This window comes from Dermochelys coriacea, chromosome 3 (assembly GCF_009764565.3).
Source record: "Dermochelys coriacea isolate rDerCor1 chromosome 3, rDerCor1.pri.v4, whole genome shotgun sequence".
In the NCBI taxonomy this organism is placed as follows: domain Eukaryota; kingdom Metazoa; phylum Chordata; order Testudines; family Dermochelyidae; genus Dermochelys; species Dermochelys coriacea.
Window position 1 is genome coordinate 190947432 of NC_050070.1, and position 15964 is coordinate 190963395.

At 40.8% G+C, this 15964-nt stretch overlaps 1 protein-coding gene across 1 annotated transcript in view; it reads left to right on the top strand.

The window, feature by feature from the left end:
• The window catches only part of LOC119853510 (protocadherin Fat 4-like), an 83498-nt gene continuing 67534 nt past the window's right edge, over window positions 1-15964 (top strand). Inside the window, exons 1-2 of the mRNA XM_038396653.2 lie at window positions 1-184; window positions 7566-7637. Coding sequence (XP_038252581.1) covers window positions 115-184; window positions 7566-7637 — 142 coding nt within the window. The 5' untranslated portion in view covers window positions 1-114. The remainder of the gene's footprint in view (window positions 185-7565; window positions 7638-15964) is intronic.

The window sequence follows — 15964 nt, forward strand, 5'->3', positions numbered from 1 at the left end:
TCAGCTGATATTATGAATGGAGTTCTGACACACCAAAACAAATTATTCCAACGACACACAGGAGAAATGGTCATCCATTCTTCCCTGTGCTAGGACCTTCTCATCCAAGAAGCTATGGAAGTTTCCAGATCTCTCTGTTTTGTCCTGCTTTGTTGGATTTCATTCTTCTGCCTTGATGCACAACGTAAGTACCAAACTTCTACAAAGGGTTGTGAGCCTGGTGCTGCTGCTGTCATTGAAACAGAGCACAGTGCATACATTTTCCTGAAAGTTTCCTTTACTAAATTTATGTCAGTTATATGATCTTGCAGAGTTTAAAAATACATTCAGTGAGATATGAAAAACAGTCAGTGACTTCTTAAGACTATCCAGACAAACTACTGACTTTCCTACTGCCCTTGCCTAGAACCAGCGCTTAAATCTTGGAATGGACAGTGACTTTTTACAAATTCTTTTCAATATTTTTAGATAGTTGTCTTGTGTTTACAGCTGATGCTGGACCACTATCTCATATGATCTCATAAATAAACTAGGAAAATATAGTCTAGAGATGAACCTACTTTAATGTTAGTACACAGCTGGTTGGAAAACCATACTGAGAGTAGTTATCAATGGTTCAGTCAAGCTCAAAGGGCATATTGAATGGGGTCCCTCAAGGATCTGTCCTGAATCCAGTTCTATTCAATGTCTTCATAAATGATTTGGATAATGGCACAGAGAGTACATTTCAAATTTGTGGGTGATACCAAGCTGGGAGGGTAGCAAACGTGTTGGAAGATAGAATTAGAAATCAAAATGATCTTGACAAACTGGAGAAATGGTATGAAATAAATAGGATACAATTAAATAAGGACAAATGCAAAGTACTCCATTTAGAAAGCAATAATCAACTGCACAAATACAAAATGGGAAATGACTGCCTAAAAAGGAGTACTGCAGGAAAGATTCGGGGGGTGATAGTTGATCACAAACTAAATAGGAGTCGTCAATGTAATACTGTTTCAAAATAAGTGAACATCATTTTGAGATGTATTAGCAGAAGTGTTGTAAGCAAGGCACAAGAAGTAATTCTTCCACTCTGCATTGAAAAGGCCTCAACTGGAGCATTGTGTCCCGTTCTGGGCACCATACTTTGGGAAAGATGTGAATAAACTGGAGAAAGTCCAGAAATGATAAGCTGTCTAGAAAACATGACCTATGAGGAAAGACAGAAAACAATGTGTGTGTTTAATCTGGAGAAGAAAAGACTGGTGCGGGGCAAGGAGGACATGGTAATGGTCTTCAAGTACATAAAAGGCTGTTATGAAAAGGGTGATAAATTTTTCTCCTCATTCACTGAGAACAAGACGAGAAGTAATGTGGCTTAAATTGCAGCAAGGGAGATTTAGGTTAGACATAAGAAAAAACTTCCTAACTGGAGCAAATTACCAAGGGAGACTGTGGAATCTCTGTTATTGGAGGTTTTTTAAGAAGAAAAGGAACTGTGGAGGGTAGGGGAAGAAATACCAGAACAGAGAGAATAATTATGAATAATTATTAATTGTGTACCCGATCCCCCATTAGACTCCATGGGAGTTCTGCTGAGTGTCCCCATAGGCTCAGGTCATACTTAGGCTCTTGTAGAAGGATAGACATATGGGGCAGCTGGATGTCATTGAGAGACTTAAAATCCCAGGCACTGGATCTGCTGCAATCTTAAACAAAGCAAAAATCTAGACTATCCATTACACAAAGCCCCGGGGAATAGAAGCAGCGACCATAAGAGTAAATTCCGTACCATGAGCGCCAACATTGTTTTGGTGCCCAGGGCTGCAGAACAGTTGGATTACAAGGAATTCCTTTCCTCTGTCTCTGACTGACCTGGTCAGGAGCCACTAGAAGTGGGAAGGTGTTGTTCTTTGTGCTAAAGCACAAAGCTTTAGCACTTGTATTTAATCCTTACATACTATTTGAATAGAGGAAAAATTTAATACAAATCCCAGAGCCTGCAGCAGTCCACAGCTCTTTGAGCTGTTCCTGCATCCACAATCCCTCCTTCCAAAGTGAGCAATCATCCCAACCCAACAAGACAGCAGGCAGCCTATGGGAGTAGCTACCTATGGCAGGGGAATAGCAGTCTGCTGCCTTTCTGATCAGCTACCAACAGGCGTGTGGGGAGAGACAGGTAAGGGAGAAAGGTGCACCTGTTGCATGGGTGCAAACTCATGGAAGGCAATGGAGTTGCATATGTGTCCACGAAGATACAATTTGCCCTGAAGCACCTTTCCTGCTGGCAGCAATGCACAGGGAGGAAAGAACCCACTTGATGCTGAGAGCTTGGTTGAGTTTTTGAGAGGGAAGAAAATGAAGTAAGAAAGGATACAGCCATGGGTAGGAGAATGGACATATGGCAGAAGGGCAGTGTACATACCAATCTAATAGGTAATATTGGCTGTAGAATGTCTGTGCCCAATTGGGTAAAGAATGTGAGCGAAGCCAAACAGCAAAAATTAAGTTGTTTGTTCACTAATGCAAGGAACCTAGATAACAAAATGGAGGAACTTGAGCTACTGGTGCAGGAAGTGAAACCAGATATTATAGGGATAACAGAAACATGGTGGAATAGTAGTCATGACAGGAATACGAGTATTGAAGGGTACCCTTACCCTTTATTTCTGAAAGAAAGGCAAAGATGGTGGAGTAGCATTGTATATCAATGATGAGATAGAGTGTAAAGAAATAAGAAGTGATGGAATGAGTCTGTCTGGGCAAAAATCACATCAGGGAAGAAAGCTACTAAAGCCTCCCTTGGGATAGTGCTTGAAGTGTGCTATAAACTGCCGGGATCCGATTTGGATATGGATAGAGACCTCTTTAATGTTTTTAAAGAAGTAAATACTAATGGGAATTGTGTTATAATGGGAGACTTTAACTTCCCAGATATAGACTGGAGGACAAGTGCTAGTAATAATAATAGGGCTCAGATTTTCCTGGATACGATAGCTGATGGATTCCTTCACCAAGTAGTTGCTGAACTGACAAGAGGGGATGTCATTTTAGATTTGGTTTTTGTGAGCAGTGAGAACCTCATAGAAGAAATGGTTGTAGGGGACAACCTTGGTTCGAGTGATCATGAGCTAATTCAGTTCAAACTAAATGGAAGGATAAACAAAAATAGATCTGTGACTAGGGTTTTTGATTTCAAAAAGGCTAACTTTAAAAAATTAACAAAATTAGTTAGGGAAGTGGATTGGACTGAAAAACTTGTGGATCTAAAGGTGGAGGAGTTCTGGAATTACTTCAAGTCAAAGTTGCAGAAACTATCAGAATCCTACATCCCAAGAAAGGGGAAAAAATTCATAGGCAGGAGTTGTAGACCAAGCTGGATGAGCAACCATCTCAGAGAGGTGATTAAGAAAAAGCAGAAAGCCTACAAGGAGTGGAAGATGGGAGGGATTAGCAAGGAAAGCTACCTTACTGAAGTCAGAACATGTAGGGATAAAGTGAGAAAGGCCAAAAGCCATGTAGAGTATGACCTTGCAAAGGGAATTAAAACCAATAGTAAAAAGTTCTATAGCCATATAAATAAGAAGAAAACAAAGAAAGAAGAAGTGGGACCGGTAAACACTGAGGATGGAGTGAAGGTTAAGAATAATCTAGGCATGGCTCAATATCTAAACAAATACTTTGCCTCAGTCTTTAATGAGGCTAATGAGGAGCTTAGGGACAATGGTAGGACGACAAATGGGAATGAGGATATGGAGGTAGATATTACTATATCCAAGGTAGAAGCCAAACTCGAACAGCTTAATGGGACTAAATCAGGGGTCCCAGATAATCTTCATCCAAGAATATTAAAGGAACTGGCACATGAAATTGCAAGCCCATTAGCAAGAATTTTTAATCAATCTGTAAATTCAGGGGTTGTACCATATGACTGGAGAATTGCTAACATAATTTCTATTTTTTAAGAAAGGTAAAAAAAAGCGATCTGGGTAACTACAGGCCTGTTAGTTTGACACCTGTAGTATGCAAGGTCTTGGGAAAAAATGTGAAGGAGAAAGTAGTTAAGGACATTGAGGTCAATGGTAATTGGGACAAAATACAACATGGTTTTACAAAAGGTAGATCGTGTCAAACCAACCTGATCTCCTTCTTTGAGAAGGTAACAGAATTTTTAGACAAAGGGAATGCAGTGGATCTAATTTACCTCGATTTCAGTAAGGCATTTGATAACGGTTCCCCATGGAAAATTATTAGCTAAATTGGAAAAGAAGAGGATCAATATGAAAATTGAAAGCTGGATAAGGAACTGGTTAAAGGGGAGACTACAGAAGGTCACACTGAAAGGTGAAATGTCAGGCTGGAAGGAGGTTACTAGTGGAGTACCTAAGGGATCTGTTTTGGGACCAATCTTATTTAATCTTTTTATTACTGACCTTGGCACAAAAAGCGGGAATGTGCTAATAAAGTTTGCGGATGACACAAAGCTGGGAGGTATTGCCTATACAGAGAAGGACCAGGATATCATACAGAAAGATCTGGATGACCTTTTAAACTGGAGTAATAGTAATAGGATGAAATTGAATAGTGAAAAGTGAAAGGTTATGCATTTAGGGATTAATAACAAGAATTTCTGTTATAATCTGGGGATGCATCACTTGGAAGTAACAGAGGAGAAGAAGGACCTCAGAGTATTGGTAGATCACAGGATGACTATGAGCCGCCAATGTGATATGGGCGTGAAAAAAGCTAATGCAGTCTTGGGATGCACCAGGCAAGGTATTTCCAGTAGAGATAAGGAGGTGTTAGTACCATTATACAAGGCACTGGTGAGATCTCATCTGGAATATTGTGTGCAGTTCTGGTGTCCCATGTTTAAGAAGGATGAATTCAAACTGGAACAGGTACAGAGAAGGGCTACTAGGATGATCCGAGGAATGGAAAACTTGTCTTATGAAAGGAGACTCAAAGAGCTTGGCTTGTTTAGCCTAACCAAAAGAAGGCTGAGAGGACATATGATTGCTATCTATAAATATATCAGAGGGATAAATACCACGGAGGGAGAAGAATTATTTAAGCTCAGTACCAATGTGGACACAAGAACAAATGGATATAAACTGGCTAAAGGAAGTTTAGACTTGAAATTAGACAAAGGTTTCTAACCATCAGAGGAGTGAAGTTCTGGAACAGCCTTCCAAGGGAAGCAGTGGGGGCAAAAGACCTATCTGGCTTCAAGACTAAGCTTGATAAGTTTATGGAAGAGATGATATGATGGGATAGCCTAATTTTGGCAATTAATTGATCTTCGACTATCAGCGGTAGATATGCTCAATGGCCTGTGATGGGATGTTAGATGAAGTGGGATCTGATTTACTACAGAGAATTTTTTCCTGGGTGTCGGGCTGGTGAGTCTTGCCCACATGCTCAGGGTTTAGCTGATCGCCATATTTGGGTCGGGAAGGAATTTTTCCCCAGGGCAGATTGGCAGAGGCCCTGGGGGGTTTTCACCTTCCTCTGCAGTGTGAGGCACAGGTCACTTGCTGGAGGATTCTCTGCACCTTGAAGTCTTTAAACCACGATTTGAGGACTTCAATAGCTCGGACATAGGTGAGAGTTTTATTGCAGGAGCGGGTGGGTGAGATTTGGTGGCCTGCATTGTGCAGGAAGTCAGACTAGACGATCATAATGGTCCCTTCTGACCTTAAAGTCTAGGATTATGTGATTCTATAGATATGGAAAGCCATCTCTTTCATTGTAAGCTACGTGCATTTGATCCTGAGTCACTGAGATACAAAAGCCTAGGGTGCCGTTTTTACAGAGACACTTTTCAGAACAGTACCAGGCTTTAAAGGTACTGATTATTATCTACAGAGACCAAAAAGGGTCTAAGGTCCAGCTGCCCTGGAATTCATGTCTCTGTTACATCACAGCTCTCAAGACATAGACCTTAGTCCTGCCAACATCTAAGATGTGAACAATCTCATTGAGTTCAGTGGGATTACTCACATACATACATGTGTGCAGGACCAGAGCATGAGTGTGGATTGTTGTTTCCAGTTCTCAGGGTGGAACTCCAAGGGGCTAATTTAGGACATTCTCAACAGGGAGAAAATGGTTGTGGGATTTGTTCTTGGTGGTAGGTCAATGAAACCTGAACCTTGCTATTTTCAGGGCATGGAGCAGAACATGTTTCTTGGTCAGACTTTCTCCAGCTTGTCATATCCCTATTATTATGTGTCTCTCTGTTGAAATTGGCAATTTTTGATTATAGATATTTTTGGAGCAGGTTTGGGTTGGTGCAAAGCAATTAGGTTGGTGCAGAGTGTTCCTCTGATTTCAAAGGAATTTTATTGTATTGTTTTAAGCCATCTAATTTATGCCAAGATACCCACAGTAATGGACACAATGTGGAATTTTTTGTAAACAATATATAATGTAATTACTGGGGTTACTCTGTACCCCAAACCTCTAGGATGCCAGTTGTGTGCTCACTGTGCCATGTCTCAGAGGCAAGCACTCTAGGTGATTCTGCAGCTAAGCCTTGCAGGTGCAAGCCCTGATGGACCCCAATGACCACTCAGTCACATGGCTAAGAGAAAGGTTTTTGCTAGGACTGGAAGGAATGGGGAAAGGTTGCAATTACCCTAGGTATAGAAGCTTAACCAGTAACACTTAACCAGTCACACTGTAACATATTCCTGTTGAGGTCCCTGGGGCAGTCCACTTGAGAGTCAGGGCTCTTCAGGCCTAGCACTTGCCGTGCCTTCTCCAGTCCAGTCTCTATTCAAGCAAACAAGCATTTGTGGATTTCCAAGCCATGCTCAGTTAGGGGATGTCTACACTGCAATAAAAGACGCATGGCATGGCTGCAGCTGGCCCAGGTCAGTTGGCTCAGGCTCATGGGGTTCAGGCTGTGGGTTCTATAAAATTGCAGTGCAATGTTCAAGCTGGAACCTGGGCTAGGAGGCCATGCAAGGGGAGAGGGTCTCAGAGCCTGGGCTCTTGTCTGAGCCTGAACATCCACACTGCTATTTTTGGCTCCATAGCCTGAGCCCCATGAGCCCAAATCAGCTGAGCTGGGCTCTAAGACTGAGTGGTGCAGGTGTTTTAATCACAGTGTAGACATATCCACAGTGTCTCATGGGGGCCCATCTGCCCTGGTTCCCTGCCCAGCTAGACCCACTAGACCCGCACCCCTACTATAATGTCCGGCACTCACGGTCTGTTCCACAAGCAGCTCAGTTCACAATTCCTGGGGCTACCCTCCAGCCCCCTCCTGCCATGGAGTTCCTGCTCCCAAACAGAGCCTGACCAGCTCCTGGTTCAGGACCTTTCCCCTTACCTGGCCACTGCTAGTAGAACAGCATCAGGGAAGGAGCTGATGAGAAACATAGTCCCCGCTTAGCCAGGAGGAAAGGGAAGTACAATGGTGAGGAGGCTGATGGAATCCATAGTCCCCTGCTTTGTAGATCCATAAGAATAAATAGTTTACCACCAACTGATATTAAATAATTATTTTTACCTTGTACAATCACTGGAAATGTTACCTTTGCAGTAATTTTATGTCTCCCTTTTCTACTTAGAAATTACAAGCATAAATTGTGACAATACACCCAAAGAACTACAGCTGTCACCACTGCCTGACGAATATACAGGTAAGTTCATCTTAGATTTATTTTACGAGTTCTGCACTATTTTAATATTTCAAGGAATTTCTGTAAGGATGTTTTACAAAGAATCTGTATTATCATTACAGTATTTATATTATAGTTGAGTGTCAAGGCCCAACTGAGATTAGGGTCCATTGTGCTTGGTACTGTACAAATGCACATGAGAAGATATTCCCTGTGCCAAAGAGCTTACAATCTAAATAGACAACATAGATGAAGGATGGGAGAGGAAATAAAGACACAAAGAGGTGGAGTGGTTTGCCAAAGGTGACACAGACGGTCAGTGCCAGAGCCAGGAATAGAATCCTGGTCTCCTGAGTCCAAGTCCAGTACCCTATCTACTGCTTCACTATTGGCAACAAGTGGCAGCAAGCTAAGGATTCTATCCATTTAACTATCAGTGTCCTTCTGATACTCAGCCAAAAGGCAAGTGTATTGTGGCGCCCTACGAAGCAAATCCAGACAGGAGAAAAATCAGCCCATTGAAAAAAGGGGGCTGTTTGCAGCTTGCTAAGTCTTCATTTAAAAAACTCATCTATGCATTGCACATATCTTGTATTTCTGTACTTGTTTTCCTTGTTAGTGTAACCCTCCAAGTATTGTACTAAGGGTTATTTCACATGTAGCATGACAGAATGTGCCACATGGCAGTTAACCTTGCTGTAGAGGTCTTAACATTGGAATGTTTGATTTCTTAACCTTGACGTCCATCCATGCATTAATATATAGGATTCGTTTCTGAACACATAATGTGCCTTGAAGGCAAAACTCCACACTGAGATAGCACGGTGACTTCAGGCAAGCACAGTGCCTCCCAGTGCAAGGAGGTGTGGGCACAGCAGCCCACTGGAGAGTGCGCAGCACCTTCTCCCCACTATACCTAGGAAGGGAATGTGTGTGGAGAGAGGTATGAACTGTTTTCTGCCTCTTTCCATCAATGCCCCCTTTGGAGAATCTAGTGCAGTAGCTGAGGGCAAAAGGGCACTACTGTGTCTGACTCCTGAATGGTGATAGAAAGGAGAGGAGGTTTTTTGTACCCTGTCCTGTCTTGATATAATTTCAGGATCAGGCCCAGTATTATTTAAATTATTATATAATTGGGAACTCTGATGTGTACAGTTGCAACACTCACACAATAGAAACTCTTTTATATTTATATTTACAAATATAGTTTATTAATACATTAACACAGTCACAAACACCCCAACTCAGTAAGATAGAGATACCACAGAATGTATATCTGCACATCCATCTACCCACATCATCTCCTGTAGAACAACCTGAAATGTGAGCCATCATCTTCCTAATCACCATCACCTTCTCCATCATCACCAGTGGCCATCATTCTGGTACCTCACAAGGACTACATCTCTTTCTCCTGCCTTAGACTGGGATGCCACTTTTATAATATGTTACGCTGAGGCCACTATGTTTGATGCATATTCAGTACAGGATTTTTCCCCTTTTCCTTATTTGTATTTCCTCACCTTACTAATGTTGGAGTGTCTTTTTCCTATAGGTTAGGATATCAGTGATCTCAACTTATCATCACATATATCCATTCATTACCATGGTCCTTTTGTGGTTAGGTATCACATTTGTTACTTCTGTTCTCACTGGTTATTTTGGTTCTTTTCAAGTTCCAAGTGGTGGTGTACCTGTTAAGTTTAAAAGGGTATGAATGTAGGAAAGCCCCTACGCCAACCTGCTTTAACGTATCCTCTATGTTAAGGGTCACAGACATACATGGACCTTATGCTTTAGCTCATCACTATCTATCTAGGTGAAAGGTCCCAAACATATGTATGCTAACTTTGCCTTAATTCAACATACAGGATGTGGCCTGCAGGTCCCTTGTGTTACAGCCAAAATATAATATAAACGTATAAACCTATTATAATAAAAGAAATAATGAAATCTATAAGAAAATAAGAAACTTATAAGAAAAGATATATAGGCAAGCAAGCAGGCTAGCCTTAGATGTATCTCATGTACCTGTTATGTTCATTGCCAGGACACTTCTGTGGTTGAATTATGTACCTGTGGTCAGAACTTCCCCTTAAACTTCATTTTCAGCTCCCCAAATACTTGGGGTTTTCCGTTGGGCCATTTATCTGTGCAAAGTTTATCTGTTCAAAGTTCATAGGCCTCAGGCCTTATGCTAACTTGCTGAAGATAATGTCTTATAGGATATAGGCCTGTAGGTTTCTTGCATTACTGCTGAATATAATGCAAAGCAGAACATAATGCAAAGCAGTGAATGTAATAAAGGCAAACTAGCCCACTGGGCTACAGTGCACGCACGTGCTTATGCAGGCACATATACACTGAACGTGTTCCCTGTTAACAGGAACAGTTACCAAAGGTGGGTCTCTGTAAAACACCTGTATTATTAAATGAGCAATATGCATCAGCTCCAATTTATAGCCAGACATTTTTCATGAGAGATATTGTGGCTCTCATTCCTCTGGCCTGAGTGCAATAGCTTGGTTGACAGTTTGAATGTAATTAACTGAGTGTGTCAAACTATGGATGATCAGCAGGGATTCTAGAAATCCGTTTGCCATGGAAAAATATGAATTTTCCATTTTTTACAGAGATTCTTTAGTTTTTACATTTTGTGAAAAACAACAACAACATATATTAACTATTAACTAAATTTTACTGGAAGTACCAGTCACTTATTCAATGCAATGTAACCTCCCCCTCTTGTGGTTGATATTTGAATAAGTTTTAAATTTACATAGCTAAAAATACTCCAACAAACTGCTTCCAGCATATAGAAGTTACTCAATGGCGTATAGGAGTTCATGTTTTAATGCATCTCAAATATCACTTCTTACTCCAGACAGGAGTAATTAAAGTTATGAAAAGATGCTAAAAACTTTAAAAAACACTCCTAAAGCTTGTGTCCCTGAGTTTGGCAAGGACAAATTTCACATTGCTGATAATTTGCTGTTCTATATTGTCCGCAGCAAGACTGTAGATTAAGTTTGAAGGTAGACAATTATAGGACATATGGAAAGCATTAAACATAAACTGCAAAGAAATGAAAACAAGAGGCTGAAACAGCAAGGCCATTGACAACAGTAAAGAAACAATGCACTATGACTAGATCATTTGATTAATTTTATTTTATTATAATGATTGATGGCACTGGTAGGCTTCGAATTTGCTTAAAAATTGTAAATATATCAATAAAATATTGTGTTCAACTGATACTTATATATATTTTGCCTAGGGAAACTAAAATTCAGCGTTTCATTTTAATTGCAGAAAAACACAGATTTTAATGTTTTTTTACTGAAGAATTTTGGGTTTTGTACCATGGAAAGCTAGGATACCTGATGATTAGGGTAGATGGTATAGAGGTGGGTTGAGACTGAAATACCTGTTGGTGACCCAACCTACAGCAGCTATATCTAAGAGAGAGCAGTTAAGGTGTTTGTTTGCTGAATCCAATCACTAGTAAAACAAGGGTACCCTTGTTCTCAGCAACCTTTAGGAAGTATTTTTTAATTAGCTATTGTCTGGACTTCGTGCTTCTATGCAAATAGAATCCACACTATTGGGCCATAGATAGGGCCCTACCAAATTCACGGTCCATTTTGGTCAATTTCACAGTCAGAACTTGGTGCCCGGTTAATAGCCACTGCTCTCCAGCCATCCAGATCTGAAGGCAGCGCAGAAGTAAGGGTGGCAATACTGCAACCCCCCGTAAAATAACCCTGTGACTCCCCTGCAACTCCCTTTTGGGTTGGGACCCCCAATTTGAGAAACGCTAGTCTCCTCCGTGAAATCTGTATGGTATAGGGTAAAAGCACACAAAAGACCAGATTTCATGGGTGGAAACCAGATTTCATGGTCCGTGATGCGTTCTTCATGGCTGTGAATTTGCTAGGGTCCTAGCCATAGAAAATAAAATGAGTAAATTATTATTCTCATATTAAGTACCTGAGAGTGTATAAAGGATCAGATTTCCCAGTCCGAGAAACTTAGACTGGCACCAACCCTGCTAGCTGATCTGCACAGGCAGGTTGGAGTCAGTGGGATTCCATGTAGGCACTAAGATCTGTTTTTATAAATCAACTTGTAGGCCTGAGGCCTAATTTTGTAGTGATAGGAGGGGGATGACGTAGGGGAAGGAAGGGCAGGGGCCATATCAATAAGGTGACATGGTTACTCAATAAGGCTACTGGACAGCACAATGGAGGAAAACCTTGATTGATTGATTGATTGATTGATTGATTATGTGATAAAAGCACAGAATGAATAAGCAGGAGATCTACTTAGCAAGTTTCTTGGAGGCTGGAGTGTTCCATAAGAAGAGGGCAGCCTGGGAAAAAGTTGTGAGAGAAACAAACGAACAGGGTATTGAGGCTGAGTGGAGTTGTTTGTTGGGTGTGGGGAACAAGTAAGAATGTGTCAGAGTATTGGGATGCGATTCATAACCAAATATTGCAGACACCATTGGTAATCCTCCTGGGGCTTCCTAGTGGAAATGGGCACATTCAAAGAAATGAAGAATTAATTTCTCATCCGCTGCCACTGAATGCATCTGATGAAGTGAGCTGTAGCTCACGAAAGCTTATGCTCAAATAAATGTGTTAGTCTCTAAGGTGCCACAAGTACTCCTTTTCTTTTTGCGAATTCAGACTAACAGGGCTGTTACTCTGAAACCTGTCAGAGTGATTAACAGGTGATAAAGATAAGAAAGGGCTGTTAGGATGTTTCCTAAAGTTAAATGAGCTGTTCCAAGTTTGGTGAACTGCAAAAAAGTAAGTAGCCTAAATCAGTGGTTCTCAACCAGTTTATCATTGTGGGCCGCAGGTTGAGAACCACCGCACCCCTACTAAAACTGGCCACCATCCCCTATGCCCAGTGCTGGACCAGGAATCGAGCCCTGGGCGCAGGCAGGGCAGCAGCTGGCAGCCGGACCCAGACTTCATGGGGCCAGGCAGCAGCCAGACAGCAGCTGGATCCTTACCCCTAGCGCCGCAGCATATGGCCCAGCAGCTGGGACCTAAGTGCCACGGCGCACAGACAAGCAGCTGGGACCCCCGACACCGGGCTGGTAGCAGAGCACCTGGCATGGGCTGACAGCCAGGACCCGAGAAGGGGGCTCAGGAGCGGAGCCCCACCTAAAACCTGGGTGCTGCAGCATCCCGGCAAACCCCTAGTTCCCAGCGCAGTCCCCTTCCTCACTGCCTAGAGCTCGCCCTATAAACGTACCCACAGATCCACTGTCCTGTCCCCTGCCCCCTACAGCATTCACCAGCCCCCGGCTGGCAGGAGTGCTGGTGCAGGCTGCAGGACGATGTCTTACCACCCCCTGCCAGACCAGAGCAGCAAATTTTGAATTTTTTTTAGCACACAACTGTGTGCTAATCGGCCACATGTAGGCTGTGGGTTGAGACTACTGGCCTAAATGATAGAAAGTAATTGTAGATTTTTCTACAATTGTTTCAGTTGTATTCAAGTAACAAAGTTACTGATATCTTTCTTTGAGACAATAACTGATTTTTTTAGACAAAAAAATGCAGTAGATCTAATCTACCTGGATGTCAGAAAGGCATTTGATACAGTTCCACATGAAAAATTATTAGCTAAATTGGAGAAAATGGGGATTAATATGAGAACTGAAAGGTGGATGTGGAACTGGTTAAAGGGAAGACTACAACGGGTCATACTGAAAGGTGAACTGTCCAGCTGGAGGGAGGTTATTATTGGAGTCTCTCAGGGATCAGTTTTGGGACCAACCTTGTTTAACATTTTTATTATTGACCTTGGCACAAAAAATGGGAGTGTGCTAATAAAATTTCCAGATGACACAAAGTTGGGAGGCATTGCCAATACCAAGGAGGACCCAGACAAGAAGATCTGGATGATCTTATAAACTGGAAATGGGATGATATTTAATAGTGCAAAGTGCAAGATCATGCATTTAGAGACTAACAAGAAGAATATTTGCTATAAGCTGGAGACTTATCAGTGGGAAGTGACAGTGGAAGAGAAAGAGCTGGGTGTATTGGTTGATCACAGGATGACTATGAGCCGTCAATGTGATGCATCCGTGAAAAAGGTTAATGTGATCCTAGGATGCATCAGGCAAGGTATTTCCATCAGAGATAGGGAAGTGTTATTGCCATTATACAAGGCACTGGTGAGACCTCATCAGAAGTATTATGTGCAATTCTGACTCCCATGTTTCAGAAAGATTAATTCAAACTGGAACAGTGCAAATAAAGGCTACTAGGATGATCTGAGGAATGGAAAACCTACCTTACAAGAAGAGACTCAAAGAGTTTGGCTTGTTTATCCTAACCAATAGAAGGCTGAGGGGAGATATGATTGCTATGTATAAATACATCAGAGCGATGAATACCAGGGAGGGAGAGGAGTTATTTAAGTTAAGTGAGAATGTGGACACATGAACAAATGGAAATAAACTGGCAATCAACAGGTTTAGGATTGAAATTAGTTGAAGGTTTCTAACCAGGGCCAGCTTTAGGTTTTTTGCCACCTCAAGCAAAAAAAATTTTGGCCACCTCCCCCCCCGTTTTTTTGGCTTTTACACCATGTTTGCACTCTGCAATGTTTATTTTGTTTGTTTGTTTGTTTGTTTGATTGATTGTTAAAAAATTTTCAAAAAATAAAAACAGAGAATTTGTAGTTAGTGAAATAAAACAATTTCCTACTAGTGTACTCATTTAATTTTAATGAAATCACAATTACAAACAATTTAGGTTCAACTATACACTGTAATGAAAAACATTAGTGTCTTTCGGTGTGCCCAGTTTCTCATAAATTAAAAGAATTTATATGAACTGAATTTTTCTGGTTTTTATACTTGCGTAGTCTTTTAATAATTCAGTGAAATCTAAATTTTTTGCAATGGTACTTTCAATTGAAATTAATATGAGTCCTGACAAAAGATTTTGGACATGGTGGACCTCAAATAATTTTTTAGTAATTTCAGTTTTGAGAAACTGTGCTCACCAAAGCCACTGATACTGGTAGCTAAAAGAATGCGTAATGCTATAGCAGTGTTTGGAGTGAAAAAATCATTTCTTGCTATAAATTCTAATACTTTTAGAGGAGAAGTTTTAGGACTTATTAGCTCAGATAAAGCTATTAATTCATCATACAATTCTACTCCATCAGTGTTATCAGTACTGCGCCCTAAATGTAGGTCTTGGCAGAGCTTCATGAGGTCTTCTTTGGAAAACTGATTTTTAATATTTCCAATATCATATAAAAATTCAAAAGTTTCACAATGACCATGCAACTGATAAAATCTTTCTTCAATGGAAGTTATAGCTACATCCAAAAACAAAAAACTACATCTTTGGTCTGTGAATACACTAATCATGATCTATTAATTTGTTCCCCATTTTTCATTTTTTTCTTCATACTGGATTGCATAAATCAATGATTTGACTTATTAAATGAATATTCAAATGTAGGATCTAGTTTTGAAGGACCTTTTTTCACAATAATCATTAGCATCAGTAATTATTGTCAGCCATGTACTTGGATCCAATCCTATGTCAGTCTATCCACCTTCCAATAATTGTTCTTCAGTTTTAGATTTGGATAACAGTTCTTCGTTTCTGAACTCTTCAGCTGAAGAAGTAAATCTTTGGATGGATTGTGATTGTTCGTCTTTATCAGTTAGCAAAGATAATCTTTGGTCGGATTGTTGTTCATCTTTATCAGTTGATAATGATTATCTTTGGTTCGATTGGTCTTCATCAATTGATAAATAATCACTTCCAATGCATTGCTTAGAACTTTCTCCTTGATTGTCAACTTTTTTAAAATACTTATTTGAAGTACGAGATAGTTTTTCGAATTCTTTTTGCTGTTTCTCTCTTTGTTGCCGGTAGGCAGCACCAGAAAGTCGTTTTCATTTTTGTCCCAGCATTTTAGCCCTATAACCACTGGCACTGATGCGACACGGAAATTGGCGCGAATGGCGCTGATAGGGCAGCACAGTACACACAAGTAATCGTGATTCCTGATTTAATTAATCAATAACCGTTAGCGTTTACACATTTATGCACATTCACATTATGAGTGACCATGTCATGATGTGACACAATATTTTTCATATCACGCTCCTATCGCACTACTGGAGATTTTTTTGATCTTCATGTATTATTTTTATTTCCGTACATTTTTCCGAAAAAAAAAGGATGGCCGGAATGCCGCCCCTGGAAATGTGCCACCCCAAGCATGTGCTTGCCTTGCTGGTGCCTAGAGCCGGTCCTGTTTCTAACCATCAGAGGAGTGAAGTTCTAGAGCAACCT